The sequence below is a fragment of the Eurosta solidaginis genome, chromosome 5 (genome assembly GCF_040869045.1).
Source record: "Eurosta solidaginis isolate ZX-2024a chromosome 5, ASM4086904v1, whole genome shotgun sequence".
Lineage (NCBI taxonomy): Eukaryota > Metazoa > Arthropoda > Insecta > Diptera > Tephritidae > Eurosta > Eurosta solidaginis.
In genome coordinates, this window is record NC_090323.1 from 165,565,604 (window position 1) to 165,582,921 (window position 17,318).

At 39.6% G+C, this 17,318-nt stretch overlaps 1 protein-coding gene across 1 annotated transcript in view; it reads left to right on the forward strand.

Moving 5' to 3' along the window:
* Nucleotides 1-17,318, forward strand: part of Dnah3 (dynein heavy chain 3, axonemal) — a 457,577-nt gene that overhangs the window by 278,434 nt on the left and 161,825 nt on the right. Inside the window, exon 43 of the mRNA XM_067756774.1 lies at nucleotides 4,099-4,330. Within this exon, the coding sequence (XP_067612875.1) occupies nucleotides 4,099-4,330 (232 nt within the window). The remainder of the gene's footprint in view (nucleotides 1-4,098; nucleotides 4,331-17,318) is intronic.

The following is a 17,318-nucleotide window of genomic DNA, read 5'->3' on the forward strand; positions in this document are numbered from 1 at the left end:
AACATTTAAGAAAGTAGATCTCCTCGGTACGTAAGCAAACTAAAACTTGATTAACTAAAGCTCGCCAAGTGATCGAAGTCCAACTACAATATAGGCAACAGAGTCTGGAGGGACCATAATAGATATAAAGATATTAAAAGTTGAAAAACCTTCTCTACCCTGGGTTTTGCTGGTAAACGTGCTTCAGTTGAACTAGAAGCCAGAAGCTGAAGTGTCGTTACTGGTGCAGATTACCTGACAATCTTATAATATTTCTGGAAAACATGATCGACACTTTTCGTTGCTTTATGGACGCGCTATGTCATGTGGACTTGCAGTCAAAAAAGGCAAGACGAAACTGGCGGTTTGAGTGGTTCAAACATCTAGGGATTTTGAGCAAAGACTGTCCTGAATGTTAAGGACAGGGCTAGATTTGCTTGAGTTTTATTCATGTGATGCATGGCGGCCATTATTAGCGGCTGCAAAGTCTCATTTAAGGTTCTGAATGACTTTATGAGAAGGTAGTCAATCAGGTTATGCTCGTGTCGTTATGTTGTGTGCTAGTATGATGTATAGCTCTAGAAACTTTGGGCATTCGCATATTAGAATCAGCCGCTTTCTTAGAATAACATTTATATTGGCATTGAACGTAATGCTGGTCACATATTCTGAGAATATCGCGTGAAAGTTAGCTGTGTTTCGGTCGTTTTTAGGACTAGTCAGTAGCATGGGTTAGGATTCTTTACCACCTCAACTTTATCCCAAACTGCCCCTTGAGCCATTTTTATCTCAGTCGTTATTTGAAAACTTATGTGAAACAGTAGACTGCTTCATTCTTAGGTCGTGATAGGTGGTACTTCTTTTGTCAAAAGCCCGATGTAAGCCTAAAGCGGCCCATCGCTGCAGTATCTTTCAAAGGGAATCTGCTTTGATTAAGGGCCTGTGGATGGGATGCTATCTACGACTCCCACGGTTTGTGAAGTTAACTTCCGTTTGAAAAGCTTTCGCTAGTGTTACAAATTACCAGACCTCGCTTGCAGTTGCGTCCGACTATTTTAAGATTAGGATCATCAGAGAGGTCGCACTACAGCTATATTTGGGCAAGCATTTTTCCAGGGTCCGCATCGGTTTAACTAGAAATTATCTGTTGCAAAAGTATTATCTAATTAGTTATGGCTTTACTCACCGCTATATTCTGTGGAGTCACGATGGACCTACGATTTCTCCAAGTAACCTTCCTTACCTTAATTAAACTTACTGAGAAATTTGCTTGGTATATTAGTTGAACTGACAATTCTGTGATGAGTGCACATACACTGAATGGGTCCATACTGATAACAAAAACTCACCTGCCCTGTTCGTACAGCAGCGAACAGAAAAATAGCAATGGCAAATTTAACTTGTCTTCTTTATTCAATATCTTTCAAAATATGTCTATGAATATGCAAACTAATTACTGAAACGTTTACGGAAAAATTCCGAAATTTGAAAAAATTTAATACCGTTTCACACAGAAACTTAATCGAATCACAATTCTGTTAAATGTAATGAAATAATTAAGTGTCCCTTTTTATAAAGAGTTTTTTGCTTCATTAAGCGAACATCTGTCAGCAGCCCCAAAAAAATATTTCGTTTTTACAAAAAATAGTTTAAATGGAAAGCAGCCGTTTCCTTCTTAACTACCCATAGATGTTGCACCTAACCAAATATGTGCCTATTTTTGAAAAAGGTATATTATCTTTTGCAGCAAAAGCAGCGAAAATTAAATTTTGATTTTTTTCGTGCTTTTCTATTTTTCGTAAATTATTGAAAATAATTTATTTTTGATTTTCATTTGTTACATTGACAATAAAATTCGAAGCACAAAGCAAAAACGACTGGATTTTTCACTCGATTAGGCATTCAAAGCAATAATCAGATAATTAAGAATTTGTATTTTGTATGGAAGATTGAGTTCAATTAGGCCTTTAATCTAGAAAACTTGACTAATTACTTCATTAACCCTCTGTGTGAAATTGGCGTTACGCAAATTACGAACATTTTTTGAGTTCTCTGAATTTTTTTCAATATTCAGTTTTATAGCCCAATCAATTGTGTTTACCAAAGTACAAGTAATAAATCTCCCACGATCCAGAGAGCTCGAAATAAAAAGTTGGATATGTTCGTAAATAGACTCAAAATTTCGACTAGAAACTTATATTTTAGGAACTTCAACAACCTCTGTGCATCTAACATAAAAGGACTATTCTGAAGAATTATTATCATATTTCACGAATTGAGTTTTAAACTGTATGTTAAGATGTCAAACCCATCATCGTGGAATGATACATACATATGCATATCTAAATGCAATTGCATGCATAAACACACTTGCTGGGGTGGCCAAAACCTCATGGATTTGAAGGAAGGTTTGCTCAGGAATATATAGTTTTTTCCTAGAGAGAGGTTCTTAACTTCGTATAACTTTTTCCCCAATTCTTAATTTTGTTATCGTTCATTATATCTCAGCTTATGCTCCACATTAACAAAATTTGGTATTTTATTTGTCATTCTTTTGGCAACAACTTTATTTCGTCACCAACTTTTAAAGACTTTAAACTGAAATATAGAATTTTAAGCTTAGTGCTACAAAATCGGAATTTTAGTAGAATGCCTTATCAAAAATAGTTGATTACGTTATCTGATTCATTTGCTCATTCATGTTATTGTTGTTGTTGTTTTAACGATAAAGACACTCTCCGATGTTGATAGTTCTTTGCCTGAAATAGATCCAGTACGTTCCGGTAGCAAGCACAATTGAGGTACTAGCCCCGACCATCTCGGGAACAATTAATATGACCACATTTAACTCTAAGTCATCCCGCTCCACCGCTATTTCCATGAGGACCTTGTGGTCGTCAGAGACTCGCCTGCTATATAGGTTTATCATACATGCATATTTGTCACAGTGTTCCCCTCGCGTAGGTGAGGGTGATAATTGACTCTGAAGCTATAAAACTTGGTATTGCGCTTATCAACCCCTTAAATCCCTCATTTGTCTTTTATTTATTCGTCATCTTTTGTTTATTCGTTTATCGCTAAGATGTGGCAAACAAATTTACCAAAACTGAAGATTTTCTTTCACTTTCATGGCTGCCTTTTTAAAACGCCTTATCCCAGAAAACTTTTGATAAGTTTGACTAATTTTATTCAATAATGTTATGAAAGAGCGCAATATTACAGAACCTATTTTGAAATCATCCCTCCTAAAATTTCAACAGAGATACAAGTATGGTGTTCTTTAACAAAATTCTGAGATAAGTTGTTTGTGAAGCAGGTCAGATTTGAAGGAAGAAAGGAAGTCAGACTATTTTAAGTAACCGTTCTCAGGAAAGGAAGTCAGACTATTTTAAGTAACTCTTCTCAATTTTTGTTGTTACCTTGCAACGTTTTGATGAAAATACCATTTAATGTACGCCCTAATGTGCAGGCATACGTGGCGTATACGTGACGCACTTTTTTTGCAGCATTGGAAATCACAGTCAACCGACTGTTTGATTGCATATTTATTATTTAACAAAATGATTTCATACATACATACATTTATAAATATAAAAATACATTGCAGAACGCATTAAAGTGTCATAGCAATATGGAAACTCTATTAATTTTATGTTTTTGTGGTAGCACACCGACGCCGCACACTGCTAGCCACCAACTATACCACCTCTGAAGCTCGTCATCGCCTTTTCCCAATACAATGCCAACAACATCTGCACTTATAATACTTGCGTTTTATGTGTGGTTTTCGAAACAACCGCCTGCCAACCATTGACAGTTGTTGCACCGCTGGTCATCAAGCCGACGCAATACAATACCACTCATCGTAACACCAAAATTCACTTATCTTTTCATCAAATGAGTCTTGCGCGCCTATATGATGATTGTACGCACCATATGTGACTCATTTGCCGCATATTCATTTATGCGTTGCATTTCATTTGATTTCATGCATTGTTGCTTTGATCTATAGTAGAGACAGTAGTACATCATTCGTAGTTTGTGTGCATTATTATTGTTCTTGTAAACGCATCATTGCATTTATTTGTATGTTGTATACTTCTTATTTGTTATTTGCAGAGTTTCACGCGTATTGCAAATGCCACGCGGTAATATGCTTATGGTCGGTATGGGTGGTTCGGGACGTCGTAGCTCATGCAGATTGGCTGCCAGTATTGCTGATTGTCGCCTGATGACAATTCAAGTGACAAAGACATATTCACAAACTGATTGGCGTGATGATCTGAAGAAGATATTGTTGACAGCCAGTTTCAATTTAAACCACACAGTCTTTCTCTTTACCGATGCGCAGGTAAGTTTTTATACGACGAAAAGCGAAATCAATTAAATGTAGTAAATATGATGAATACTATTTGCACAACGAAAAAATAGCATACTGAGTAATGGTGCATGTGCATGTGTGTAGTTGTAGACAATAATTGAATCATGGTGTGAAGCTTCTCAGCGAAAATTCACCTGCCTCGAAGCTGCCGTTCGGCGTCGGCGTAAAATATGTAGCTAGGCCTAAATTTCCTCGGAGGTTAATCGTGCCCGTATTTTTTTTTTATACATCTTTTCTCACAGTATGAGTGAATCCAGAATATAAACTTATGATCTTGGAATTGTATGCTGGAGTGAGAGGTACCAGAATGTACATAAGTGTGGTGTGAAAGGAAAGTAGAGGAAATATGGGAAGCCTGAACCTAAAAAAGAGCGGAAACCTCACGGCATATTGCCGATCTATTATCGAAATGTTAATGGCCTGTTATGATAACAATCATTATTGGCGAGTTTAGTATCGATTTGTTATCGGCGAGGTGAAGCGAGCTATTGATTTGTTACTGAAGTGTTAAATTTGTTATAGACCCGTTGTCGAAAAGTTATCGGTTTGTTATCGAAAATTTGTCGAATTAGTTTTCAAAAGAATTTCGATTTTCTATTAGAAATCTATCGATTTTTGGTATAAAAAATATAAATGTGTTATACAAAGTAATACATTTTACATAAAATCGATTTGTGTTAGTTTGTTTGTGTGTATATTTTATGGGTTTCCTCAAAGGCTCGGATAGTTCTAGGCCAGGGGTATATAAACCTTACTAAAGTTTCGTAACCAATGCGTATGCAAAAGATGATCACTTCCGGCTTTTGGGAATCCATGTTTTAGGGTACTCTAGATGATGTTCACGACACCCAACTCTTACTCGTAAGATGGCGTAATCTACCTTCGAAGAAGTTTTAGATGTCACAACTACAGCCAGAGGGGTTGCCAAATCACCGCTGAGGGGAAAGAAATGTTGTTAAGGATTCTGACGTTGATTATGCCGTTACTTGAGTCGTTTAAACGGTTAAGCGCCAATTAAGTAAGTAAGAGCCGGAAAATTTTAGTAAGATATGCCAACATACTACCATTACACTCAAATCTACCGTAGAAATTGGTAAACCGTGAATCCCGGACTACATGAGCAGTTGGCGACAAGTGATAATTATAGGCGAACTAATGATGGGTGGGTGGTTAATGGGGTGAACTGTCGGCCGGTGAATGGTGAAATCGATAGTAAGTACGTGCTTAGGAACTTGCCTCCAAAATTTGAAGACGAGTTTCATCCAGACACTTTCTGCGGGGAAAACTTGTTAATATACGCCAATGTCGAAACAGCGGTGCACAAGCACAGTGGCCTTTAAGTACTTTCACCACAGATTTGCTTAGTTTGCGAAGGAAGCTTGTTCTTTTTTCATCAAAAATTGGCAATATAACCCTTGTTAATCTGGTTGGTCCACATAATATTTGTTTCCGTATAAGTGTATTCCAATTCTTTTTTCAAAGGATCCAGTTGTGAACATATGGAGAACGTCGCCTCGTTTATATTAATTTTGATACCTTTCCCGGACATCTTATCAGCAAATTTATTTTCTTCAATATTGCTGTGCCTTTGAATCCACCAAAGGTAAACATTGAGATATGAGATGAGATGTGGATGCCAGCGAAGCTCGACACCTCCGTTTAAATTCATATTATAAGGCTCATTTGCAGTTTTCATTTAACTCAGAGTTTATTTCAAAATTTGTCAGAATCGTATGATATTAACTGCTCTTAGCTCTGACTTAATGATATATCTTACCGTTCTGCAAATGAGAAAAATCAGTGAGAATCAAGTGCTTTTAAAGCAGTCCGCCTATCAACGAAGATCGCAACACTGAGGCTATTGCATACATCTTTATCTGAAATAGACTGCAATAGTCAGAAAGCTGGTTCGATTTTCAGCCTACAGATGCTTTGGGGGCAGCCCATTCCCAGTTCGATTTCAGCCTTCCGCAGTGACTATAATGTCACCATCATTGTCTTTCAACTCCCACAATTCCTCCCTCTAAGGATACCCTGCGTTATATGCCTGGAGGTGAAGAGCTGTACTGCAGTTTTTGCATGTTGGAAGAGAATATTTTTTTTCTCACTCACTTTTAAATTACAAAAGCACAGCTTTAAAAACTCAATGTGGAACGCCATAACAAAGCTCTTAGGGGTTTCATGTAAACTTAGGCCCGAAAAGTGCAGCTGCCTGAAAGTGGCATAGCCAGCATATTGAAAAAAATGTGTGTTATGCAGCGGTTATCCGCAGTGCATTTATCAATTACACCCACTCCACATCTGCAAAGGGTAAGTTAAATTATTTCCTGATAAATAATCCTGATATATCGATAGTGTAAACTCGAGGCTAGTTTTTCGTAGTTAACGTTTGAAGGACAATGAATTGAGGGCATGCACCTGGAACGTCCGCTCCCTGAATGGGATTGGTGCAGGTGCCCGGCTGGTTGATGTCCTGGTCAAAGCAAAATCTGGCATCACCGCCATTCAAGAAATTCGTTGGACGAAGCAAGGAAGAAAGAAGATCAAAAATTGTGACATCTATTGGACTGGCCATACGAATAAGCGCAGTTTCGGCGTCGTATTCGTGGTGGGAGAGAGACTTTGTCGCCAAGTGCTGGCGTTCACGCCTGTGGACGAGCGTCTCGCCGCTATCCGAATAAAAGCAAAATTGTTAATATATCATTCGTCTGCGCCCATGCGTCGAAAGAGGAGAAAGACGATGAGGTGAAAGACACTTTTTACAAAGCCTGATCGAAGAGTAAAGATGTTGTAGGCGCAAACTTCGGTGGAAAGCAGCGGAGCGTAACTCTTCGATCAATCTTTGCTTTTTATGAACAATTAGAACGCACATACGAGCGCTGCCCTCGTCATGATATAAAAGTCGTGCTTGGCTACTTTAACGCCAGGGTGGGCAAAGTAGGTGTTTTTGGCCCTACAGTCGGAAAGTTCAGCCTACACAATGAAACTTCTCCTAACGGACTGAGGCTGATTGGCTTTGCCGGTGCTCGAAACATGGTCATATCCAGCACGAGGTTCATGCATAAAAAGATACATCAAGCTACATAATTATCTCCTGATCGAAATACTCGCAATCAGATCGATAACGTTGTGATAGACGGACGGCATGCCTCCAGTGTTTTAGATGTGCGCACGATCCGAGGACCTAACATCGACTCGCACAATTATATCGTTGCAGCCAAAATACGCACCCGCCTCAACGCGGCTAAAACCAAGGAACAACAAGTAAGGAAGGTTAAGATCGGGTGTAACCGAACATTACATACTCAGTTGAGAGCTATGGTGGCAACATAAGGGAAAATAACCATGTCGGAAAATGAACCGAGGGTAACCCTGGAATTTGTTTGTATGACAAGTGAATCAAATGAAAGGTATTAAAGAGTATTTTAACAGGGAGTGGTGGTAGTTGTATATGTGGTTTTCGAGATATCGTCATAAAGGTGGACCAGGGGTGACTCTAGAATATGTTTGTACGATATGCGTATCAAATGAAAGGTGTTAATGAGGGTTTTAAAGGGAGTGGTGGTAGTTTTATACGTGGTCGCCTTTGCGAGATATCGGCATAAAGGTGGACCAGGGGTGACTCTAGAATGCGTTTGTACAATATGGGTATCAAACGAAAGGTATTAATGAGTATTTTAAAAAGGAGTGCACCTTAGTTCTATAGGTGGTCGCCTTTTCGAAATATCGCCATAAAGGTGGACCAGGGGTGACTCTAGAATATGTTTGTACGATATGCGTATCAAATGAAAGGTGTTAATGAGTATTTTGAAAGGGCGTGGGGCTTAGTTCTATAGGTGGACGCCTTTTCGAGATAGCGCCATAAAGGTGGACCAGGGGTGACTATAGAATGTGTTTGTACGATATGGGTATCAAATTAAAGGTATTAATGAAGGTTTTAAAAGGGAGTGGTGGTAGTTGTATAGGTGGTCGCCTTTTCGAGATATCGGCATAAAGGTGGACCAGGGGTGACTCTAGAATGCGTTTGTACAATATGGGTATCAAATGAAAGGTGTTAATGAGTATTTTGAAAGGGCGTGGGGCTTAGTTCTATAGGTGGACGCCTTTTCGAGATAGCGCCATAAAGGTGGACCAGGGGTGACTCTAGAATGCGTTTGTACAATATGCGTATCAAACGAAAGGTATTAATGAGTATTTTAAAAAGGAGTGCACCTTAGTTCTATAGGTGGTCGCCTTTTCGAAATATCGCCATAAAGGTGGACCAGGGGTGACTCTAGAATATGTTTGTACGATATGCGTATCAAATGAAAGGTGTTAATGAGTATTTTGAAAGGGCGTGGGGCTTAGTTCTATAGGTGGACGCCTTTTCGAGATAGCGCCATAAAGGTGGACCAGGGGTGACTATAGAATGTGTTTGTACGATATGGGTATCAAATTAAAGGTTTTAATGAGGCTTTTAAAAGGGAGTGGTGGTAGTTGTATATGTGAAGGCGTTTTCCAGATATCTACCAAAATGTGGACCTGGGTGACCCAGAATCATCTGTTGGATACCGCAAATTTATTTATATATACAATACCACGAACAGTATTCCTGCCAAGATTTCAAGGGTTTTTTATTTCGCCCTGCAGAACTTTTTCATTTTATTCTACTTAATATGGTAGGTGTCACACCCATTTTACAAAGTTTTTTTCTAAAGTTATATTTTGCGTCAATAAACTAATCCAAATACCATGTTTCATCCCTTTTTTCGTATTTGGTATAGAATTATGGCATTTTTTCGTTTTTCGTAATTTTCGATATCGAAAAAGTGTTCGTGGTCATAGTCCGATTTCGGCAATTTTTTATACCAATACAAAGTGAGCTCAGATAAGTACGTGAACGGAGTTTAGTAAAGATATATCGATTTTTGCTCAAGTTATCGTGTTAACGGCCGAGCGGAAGGACGTCTGTCGACAGTGTACAAAAACTGGGCGTGGCTTCAACCGATTTCGCCCTTTTTCACAGAAATTAGTTATCGTCCCAGAATCTAAGCCCCTATCAAATTTCACAAGGATTGATAAATTTTTGTTGGACTTATGGCATTAAAAGTATCCTAGACAAATTAAATGAAAAAGGGCGGAGCCACGCCCATTTTGAAATTTTCTTTTATTTTTGCATTTTGTTTCACCATATCAATACTGGAGTTGAATGTTGCCATAATTTACTTATATACTGTAAAGATATTAAATTTTTTGTTAAAATTTGACTTTAAAAAAATTTTTTTTAAAAGTAGGCGTGGTCGTTCTCCGATTTTGCCAATTTTTATTAAGCATACATATAGTAATAGGAGTAACGTCCCTGCCAAATTTCATTATAATATCTTCAACGACTGCCAAATTACAGCTTGTAAAACTTTTAAATTACCTTCTTTTAAAAGTGGGCTGTGCCACGCCCGTTGTCCAAAATTTTACTAATTTTCTATTCTGCATCATAAGTTCAACGCACCTACCAAGTTTCATCGCTTTATTCATCTTTGGTAATGAATTATCGCACTTTTTCGGTTTTTCGAAATTTTCGATATCGAAAAAGTAGTCTATTGTTCATTTTAAATAGCGATCTGAGATGAGTGCTCAGGAACCTACATACCAAATTTCATCAAGATACCTCAAAACGTACTCAAGTTATCGTGTTAACGGACAGACGGACGGACGGACGGACATGGCTCAATCAAATTTTTTTTCGAACCTGATGATTTTGATATATGGAAGTCTATACTTATCTCGATTCCTTTATACCTGTACAACCAACCGTTATCCAATTAAAGTTAATATACTCTGTGAGCTCTGCTCAACTGAGTATAAACAAGTAAGGAAGGTTAAGTTCGGGTGTAACCGAACATTACATACTCAGGTGAGAGCTATGGTGACAACATAAGGGAAAATAACCATGTAGGAAAATGAACCGAGAGAAACCCTGGAATGTGCTTGTATGACATGTGTATCAAATAAAAGGTGTTAATGTGTATTTTAAGAGGGCGTGGGTCTTAGTTCTATATGTGGACGCCTTTTCGAGATATCGCCATAAACGTGGACCAGGGGTGACTCTAGAACTTGTTTGTACTATATGGGTATCAAATGAAACGTGTTAATGAGTATTTTAAAAGGGAGTGGGCCTGAGTTCTATAGGTGGACGCATTTCGGGATATCGTTATAAAAGTGGATCTGGGTTGACTCTAGAATGCGTTTGTACAATATGGGTGTCAAACGAAAAGTGTAATAAGTGTTTTAAAAGGGAGTGGGCCTTTGTTCTATTGGTGGACGCCTTTTCGGGATATCGCCATAAACGTGGACCAGGGGTGACTCTAGATTGCGTTTGTACAATATGGGTATCAAATGAAAGGTGCTAATGAGTATTTTAAAAGGGTGTGGGCCTTAGTTCTATAGGTGGACGCCTTTTCGAGATATCGGCATAAATGGGGACCAGGGGTGACACTAGAATTTGTTTCTACGATATGGGTATCAAATGAAAGGTGTTAATGAGAATTTTAAAAGGAAGTGGGCCTTAGTTCTGTAGGTGGATGCCCTTTCGAGATATCGCCATAAAGGTGGGCCAGGGGTGACTCTAGAATTTTTGTGTACGTTATGGGTATCAAATGAAAGGTATTAATGAGTATTTTAAAAGGGTGTGGGCCTTAGTTCTATAGGTGGACGCCTTTTCGAGATATCGCCATAAAGGTGGACCAGGGGTGACTCTAGAATTTGTTGTACGATATGGGTATCAAATGAAAGGTGTTAATGAGTATTTTAAAAGGGCGTGTGCCTTAGTTCTATAGGTGGACGCCTTTTCGAGATATCGACATAAAGGTGGACCAGGGGTGACTCTAGAATTTGTTTATACGATATGGGTATCAAATGAAAGGTGTTAAAGAGTATTTTAAAAGGGAGTGGGCCTTAGTTCTATAGGTGGATGCCTTTTCGAGATATCGCCATAAAGGTGGACCAGGGGTGACTCTAGAATTTTTGTGTACGTTATGGGTATCAAATGAAAGGTGTTAATGAGTATTTTAAAAGGGCGTGTGCCTTAGTTCTATAGGTGGACGCCTTTTCGAGATATCGACATAAAGGTGGAACAGGGGTGACTCTAGAATTTGTTTATACGATATGGGTATCAAATGAAAGGTGTTAATGAGTATTTTAAAAAGGTGTGGGCCTTAGTTCTATAGGTGGACGCCTTTTCGAGATATCGACATGAAGGTGGACCAGGGGTGACTCTAGAATTTGTTTGTACGATATGGGTATCAAATGAAATGTGTTAATGATAATTTTAAAAGGGAGTGGGTCTAAGTTCTATAGGTGGACGTCTTTTCGAGATATCGCCATAAAGGTGGACCAGGGGTGATTCTAGAATTTATTTTGTAGGATATGAGTATAAAATGAAAGGTGTTAATGTGTATTTTAAGAGGGCGTGGGCCTTAGTTCTATATGTGGACGCCTTTTCGAGATATCGCCATAAACGTGGACCAGGGGTGACTCTAGAATTTGTTTGTACTATATGGGTATCAAATGAAAGGTGTTAATGAGTATTTTAAAAGGTAGTGGGCCTAAGTTCTATAGGTGGACGCATTTCGGAATATCGTTATAAAAGTGGACCTGGGTTGACTCTAGAATGCGTTTGTACTATATGGGTGTCAAACGAAAAGTGTAATAAGTATTTTAAAAGGGAGTGGGCCTTTGTTCTATGGGTGGACGCCTTTTCGGGATATCGCCATAAACGTGGACCAGGGGTGACTCTAGAATGCGTTTGTACAATATGGGTATCAAATGAAAGTTGCTAATGAGTATTATAAAAGGGCGTGGGCCTTAGTTCTATAGGTGGACGCCTTTTCAAGATATCGCCATAAAGGTGGACCAGGGGTGATACTTGAATTTGTTTGTACGATATGGGTATCAAATAAAAGGTGTTAATGAGTATTTTAAAAGGGAGTGGGCCTTTGTTCTATGGGTGGACGCCTTTTCGGGATATCGCCATAAACGTGGACCAGGGGTGACTCTAGAATTTGTTTGTACTATATGGGTATCAAATGAAAGGTGTTAATGAGTATTTTAAAAGGGAGTGGGCCTAAGTTCTATAGGTGGACGCATTTCGGAATATCGTTATAAAAGTGGACCTGGGTTGACTCTAGAATGCGTTTGTACAATATGGGTGTCAAACGAAAAGTGTAATAAGTGTTTTAAAAGGGAGTGGGCCTTTGTTCTATGGATGGACGCCTTTTCGGGATATCGCCATAAACGTGGACCAGGGGTGACTCTAGAATGCGTTTGTACAATATGGGTATCAAATGAAAGTTGCTAATGAGTATTTTAAAAGGGCGTGGGCCTTAGTTCTATAGGTGGATGCCCTTTCGAGATATCGCCATAAAGGTGGGCCAGGGGTGACTCTAGAATTTTTGTGTACGTTATGGGTATCAAATGAAAGGTATTAATGAGTATTTTAAAAGGGTGTGGGCCTTAGTTCTATAGGTGGACGCCTTTTAGAGATATCGACATAAAGGTGGACCAGGGGCGACTCTAGAATTTTTGTGTACGTTATGGGTATCAAATGAAAGGTATTAATGAGTATTTTAAAAGGGTGTGGGCCTTAGTTCTATAGGTGGACGCCTTTTCGAGATATCTCCATAAAAGAAGACCAGGGGGACTCTAGAATTTGTTTGTACGATATGGGTATCAAATGAAAGGTGTTAATGAGTGTTTTAAAAGGGAGTGGGCCTTAGTTCTATAGGTGGATGCCCTTTCGAGATATCGCCATAAAGGTGGGCCAGGGGTGACTCTAGAATTTTTGTGTAAGTTATGGGTATCAAATGAAAGGTATTAATGAGTATTTTAAAAGGGTGTGGGCCTTAGTTCAATAGGTGGACGCCTTTTCGAGATATCGCCATAAAGGTGGACCAGGGGTGACTCTAGAATTTGTTTGTACGATATGGGTATCAAATGAAAGGTGTTAATGAGTATTTTAAAAGGGCGTGGGCCTCAGTTCTATAGGTGGACGCCTTTTCGAGATATCGACATAAAGGTGGACCAGGGTGACTCTAGAATTTGTTTATACGATATGGGTATCAAATGAAAGGTGTTAATGAATATTTTAAAAGGGATTGGGCCTTAGTTCTATAGGTGGATGCCTTTTCGATATATCGCCATAGAATTTTTTGTACGATATGGGTATCAATTGAAAGGTGTTAATGAGTATTTTAAAAAGGCGTGGGCCTTAGTTCTATAGGTGGACGCCTTTTCGAGATATCGGCATGAAGGTGGACCAGGGGTGACTCTAGAATTTGTTTGTACGATATGGGTGTCAAATGAAAGGTGCTAATGAGTGTTTTAAAAAGGAGTGGGCCTTAGTTCTATATGTGGACGCCTTTTCGAGATATCGCCATAAACGTGGACCAGGGGTGACTCTAGAATGTGTTTGTACGATATGGGTATCAAATTAAAGGTATTAATGAGGGTTTTAAAAAGGAGTGGCCCTTAGTTGTATATGTGAAGGCCTTTTCGAGATATCTACCAAAATGTGGACCAGGGTGATCCAGAACATCATCTGTCGGGTACCGCTAATTTATTTATATATGTAATACCACGTACAGAATTCCTTCCAAGATTCCAAGGGCTTTTGATTTCGCCCTGCAAAACTTTTTCATTTTCTTCTACTTAATATGGTAGGTGTCACACCCATTTTACCAAGTTTTTTTCTAAAGTTATATTTTGCATCAATAGGCCAATACAATTACCATGTTTCATTCCTTTTTTCGTATTTGGTATATAATTATGGCATTTTTTTCATTTTTCGTAATTTTCGATATCGAAAAAGTGGGCGTGGTCATAGTCGGATTTCGGCCATTTTTTACACCAATACAAAGTGAGTTCAGATAAGTACGTGAACTGAGCTTAGTAAAGATATATCGATTTTTGCTCAAGTTATCGTGTTAAAGGCCGAGCGGAAGGACAGACGGTCGACTGTGTATAAAAACTGGGCGTGGCTTCAACCGATTTCGCTCTTTTTCACAGAAAACAGTTATCGTCCTAGGAGCTAAGCCTCTACCAAATTTCACAAGGATTGGTTAATTTTTGTTCGACTTATGGCATTAAAAGCATCCTAGACAAATTAAATAAAAAAGGGCGGAGCCACGCCCATTTTGAAATTTTCTTTTATTTTTGTATCCTGTTGCACCATATCATTACTGGAGTTGAATGTTGGCATAATTTACTTATATGCTGTAAAGATATTAACTTTTCTTTTAAAATTTGAATTAAAAAAAATTTTTTTTTAAAAGTGGGCGTGGTCGTTCTCCGATTTTGCTAATTTTTATCAAGCAGACATAAAGTAATAAGAGTAACGTTCCTGCCAAATTTCATCATGATATCTTCAACGAATGCCAAATTACAGCTTGCAAAACTTCTAAATTACCTTCATTTAAAAGTGGGCGGTGCCACGCCCATTGTCCAAAATTTTACTAGTTTTCTATTCTGCGTCATAAGCTCAACTCAACTACGAAGCTTCATCGCTTAATGCATATTTGGTAATGAATTATAGCACTTTTTCGATTTTTCGAAATTTTCGATATCGAAAAAGTGGGCGTGGTTTTTGTCCGATATCGTTCATTTTAAATAGCGATCTGAGATGAGTGCCCAGGAACCTACATACCAAATTCCATCAAGATACCTCAAAATTTACTCAAGTTATCGTGTTAACGGACGGACGGACGGACGGACATGGCTCAATCGAATTTTTTTTCGATACTGATGATTTTGATATATGGAAGTCTATATCTATTTCGATTCCTTTATACCTGTACAACCAACCGTTATGCAATCAAAGTTAATAAACTCTGTGAGCTCTGCTCAACTGAGCATAAAAACACAAGGAAAGCTAGACGTCGAAAAGCTTCACTCAAAACAGACTGCCATGATTTCGCAACTCGACTCTCACACCTGCTCTCTGAGGGCACAACTCATCCTGAAGGAATACAGGAACAGTGGGAGCATATCTCCAAAGCACTTCGTACTGCCGCCGAGGAAAAAATTGGTTACCGGCGGCCACGAAAAAACAACTGGTACGATGAAGAATGCCGCGTTACAACCGAAAGAAAAGACGCTGCCTACAGGGCTACGTTAAAAGCGAGCGCGACAAGAGGAGTGTGTGGAAGCTATCGTGAGTTGAAAAGGGGATCGAGACGCCTTTTCAGGAAGAAAAAAACAGAAGCAGAAAGGCGTTAGTGCGAGGTGCTTGAGCTGCTAGCCACCAGGAATAACGCCTAAAAATTCTACCAAAAAATACGGCGACAGACGGAAGGTTTTAAGACCGGGGCAAACTCCTGTAGGAATGAAAACGGCGACATTGTACCTGATGTCCAGAGAGTGCTTAGATTATGGAGGGAATACTTATCTGTTCTCCTAAATAGAGGCAGCAATTCACCGCGCAGAGATGAAGAACCCGATCCCACAATCGATGGTGATGGAATATATATCCCCCGCCCGATTATGACGAAGTTAGAATAGCAATAACCAGATTGAAAAACAACAAGGCCGTGGGCGCTGATAGGTTGCCTGCAGAGCTATTCAAGTACGGTGGCGAGGAGTTGGTAAGGTGCAGCTTCTTAGGAAAATATGGGCGGACGAGTGCATGCCTGACGGTTGGAATCAAAGTGTTCTTAGCCCAGTCCACAAGAAGGGGGATACTGCAAAATGCACCAACTATCGTGAAATCAGCCTTCTTAATATCGCATATAAAGTCCTTTCAAGTGTATTGTGCGAAAGATTGAAGCCCACCGTGAACCGACTGATTGGACCTTATCAGTGCGGCTTCAGACCTGGTAAATCTACCATCGACCAGATTTTCACAATGTGCCAAATCTTGGAAAAAACCCGTGAAAAGAGAATCGACACACATCACCTCTTCGTCGACTTTAAAGCCGCCTATGTCTGAATTTGGTTTCCCCGCAAAACTTATACGGCTGTGCAAAATGACGTTGAGCAACACCATCAGCGCAGTCAGAATTGGGAAGGACCTCTCCGAGCCGTTCGAAACTAGACGAGGTTTCAGACAGGGTGACCCCCTATCGTGTGATTTCTTTAATTTTATGCTGGAGAAAATTATACTAGCTGCAGAACTTAACCGCACTGGAACAATATACTATAAAAGCGTGCAATTGCTGGCATATACTGATGACTTTGATATCATCGGCCTAAACACCCGCGCTGTTAGTTCTGCTTACTCCAAACTGGAAAGAGAGGCGGTAGAGATGGGTTTGATGGCAAGTGAGGACAAAACGAAGTACCTGCTGTCATCCAGCAAAGAGTCAGCGCATACGCGCCTTGGGAACCAGCATCAACACTAGCAACAACATCAGCACTGAAATCCAGCGAAGAATCAATCTCTCCAATAAATGCTACTTTGGATTAGGTAGGCAATTGAAAAGTAAGGTCTCTCTCGGCGAACGAAAATCATACTCTACAAGTCACTTATCGTACCCGTCCTGCTATATGAGGCAAAAGCATGGACCATGACAACAGCAGATGAAGCGGCTTTGGGAGTGTTCGAGAGAAAAGTTCTTCGAAAAATTTATGGACCTCTACGCGTTGGCGATGGCGATTACCGAAGAAGATTTCATGATGAGCTGTACGAGCTATACTCAGACATCAACATAGTCCAGCGAATTAAAACGCAGTGGCTGCGCTGGCTAGACCATGTTATGCGAATGAAAGATGATGCTCCGGCCAAGAAAGTGTTTCTGTCGGATCCCGCCTGTGGAAGCAGAGGTAGAGGGCGGCCCCCACTCCGTTGGAAGGACCAGGTGGAAAACGATTTAAACTCCCTTAGTGTGACCAATTGGCGCCGGTTGGCGGAGCGAAAGAGCGACTGTCGCACCTTGTTAGACGGCCATAACCGTTTAGACGGTTAAGCGCCAATTAAGTAAGTAAGTATATG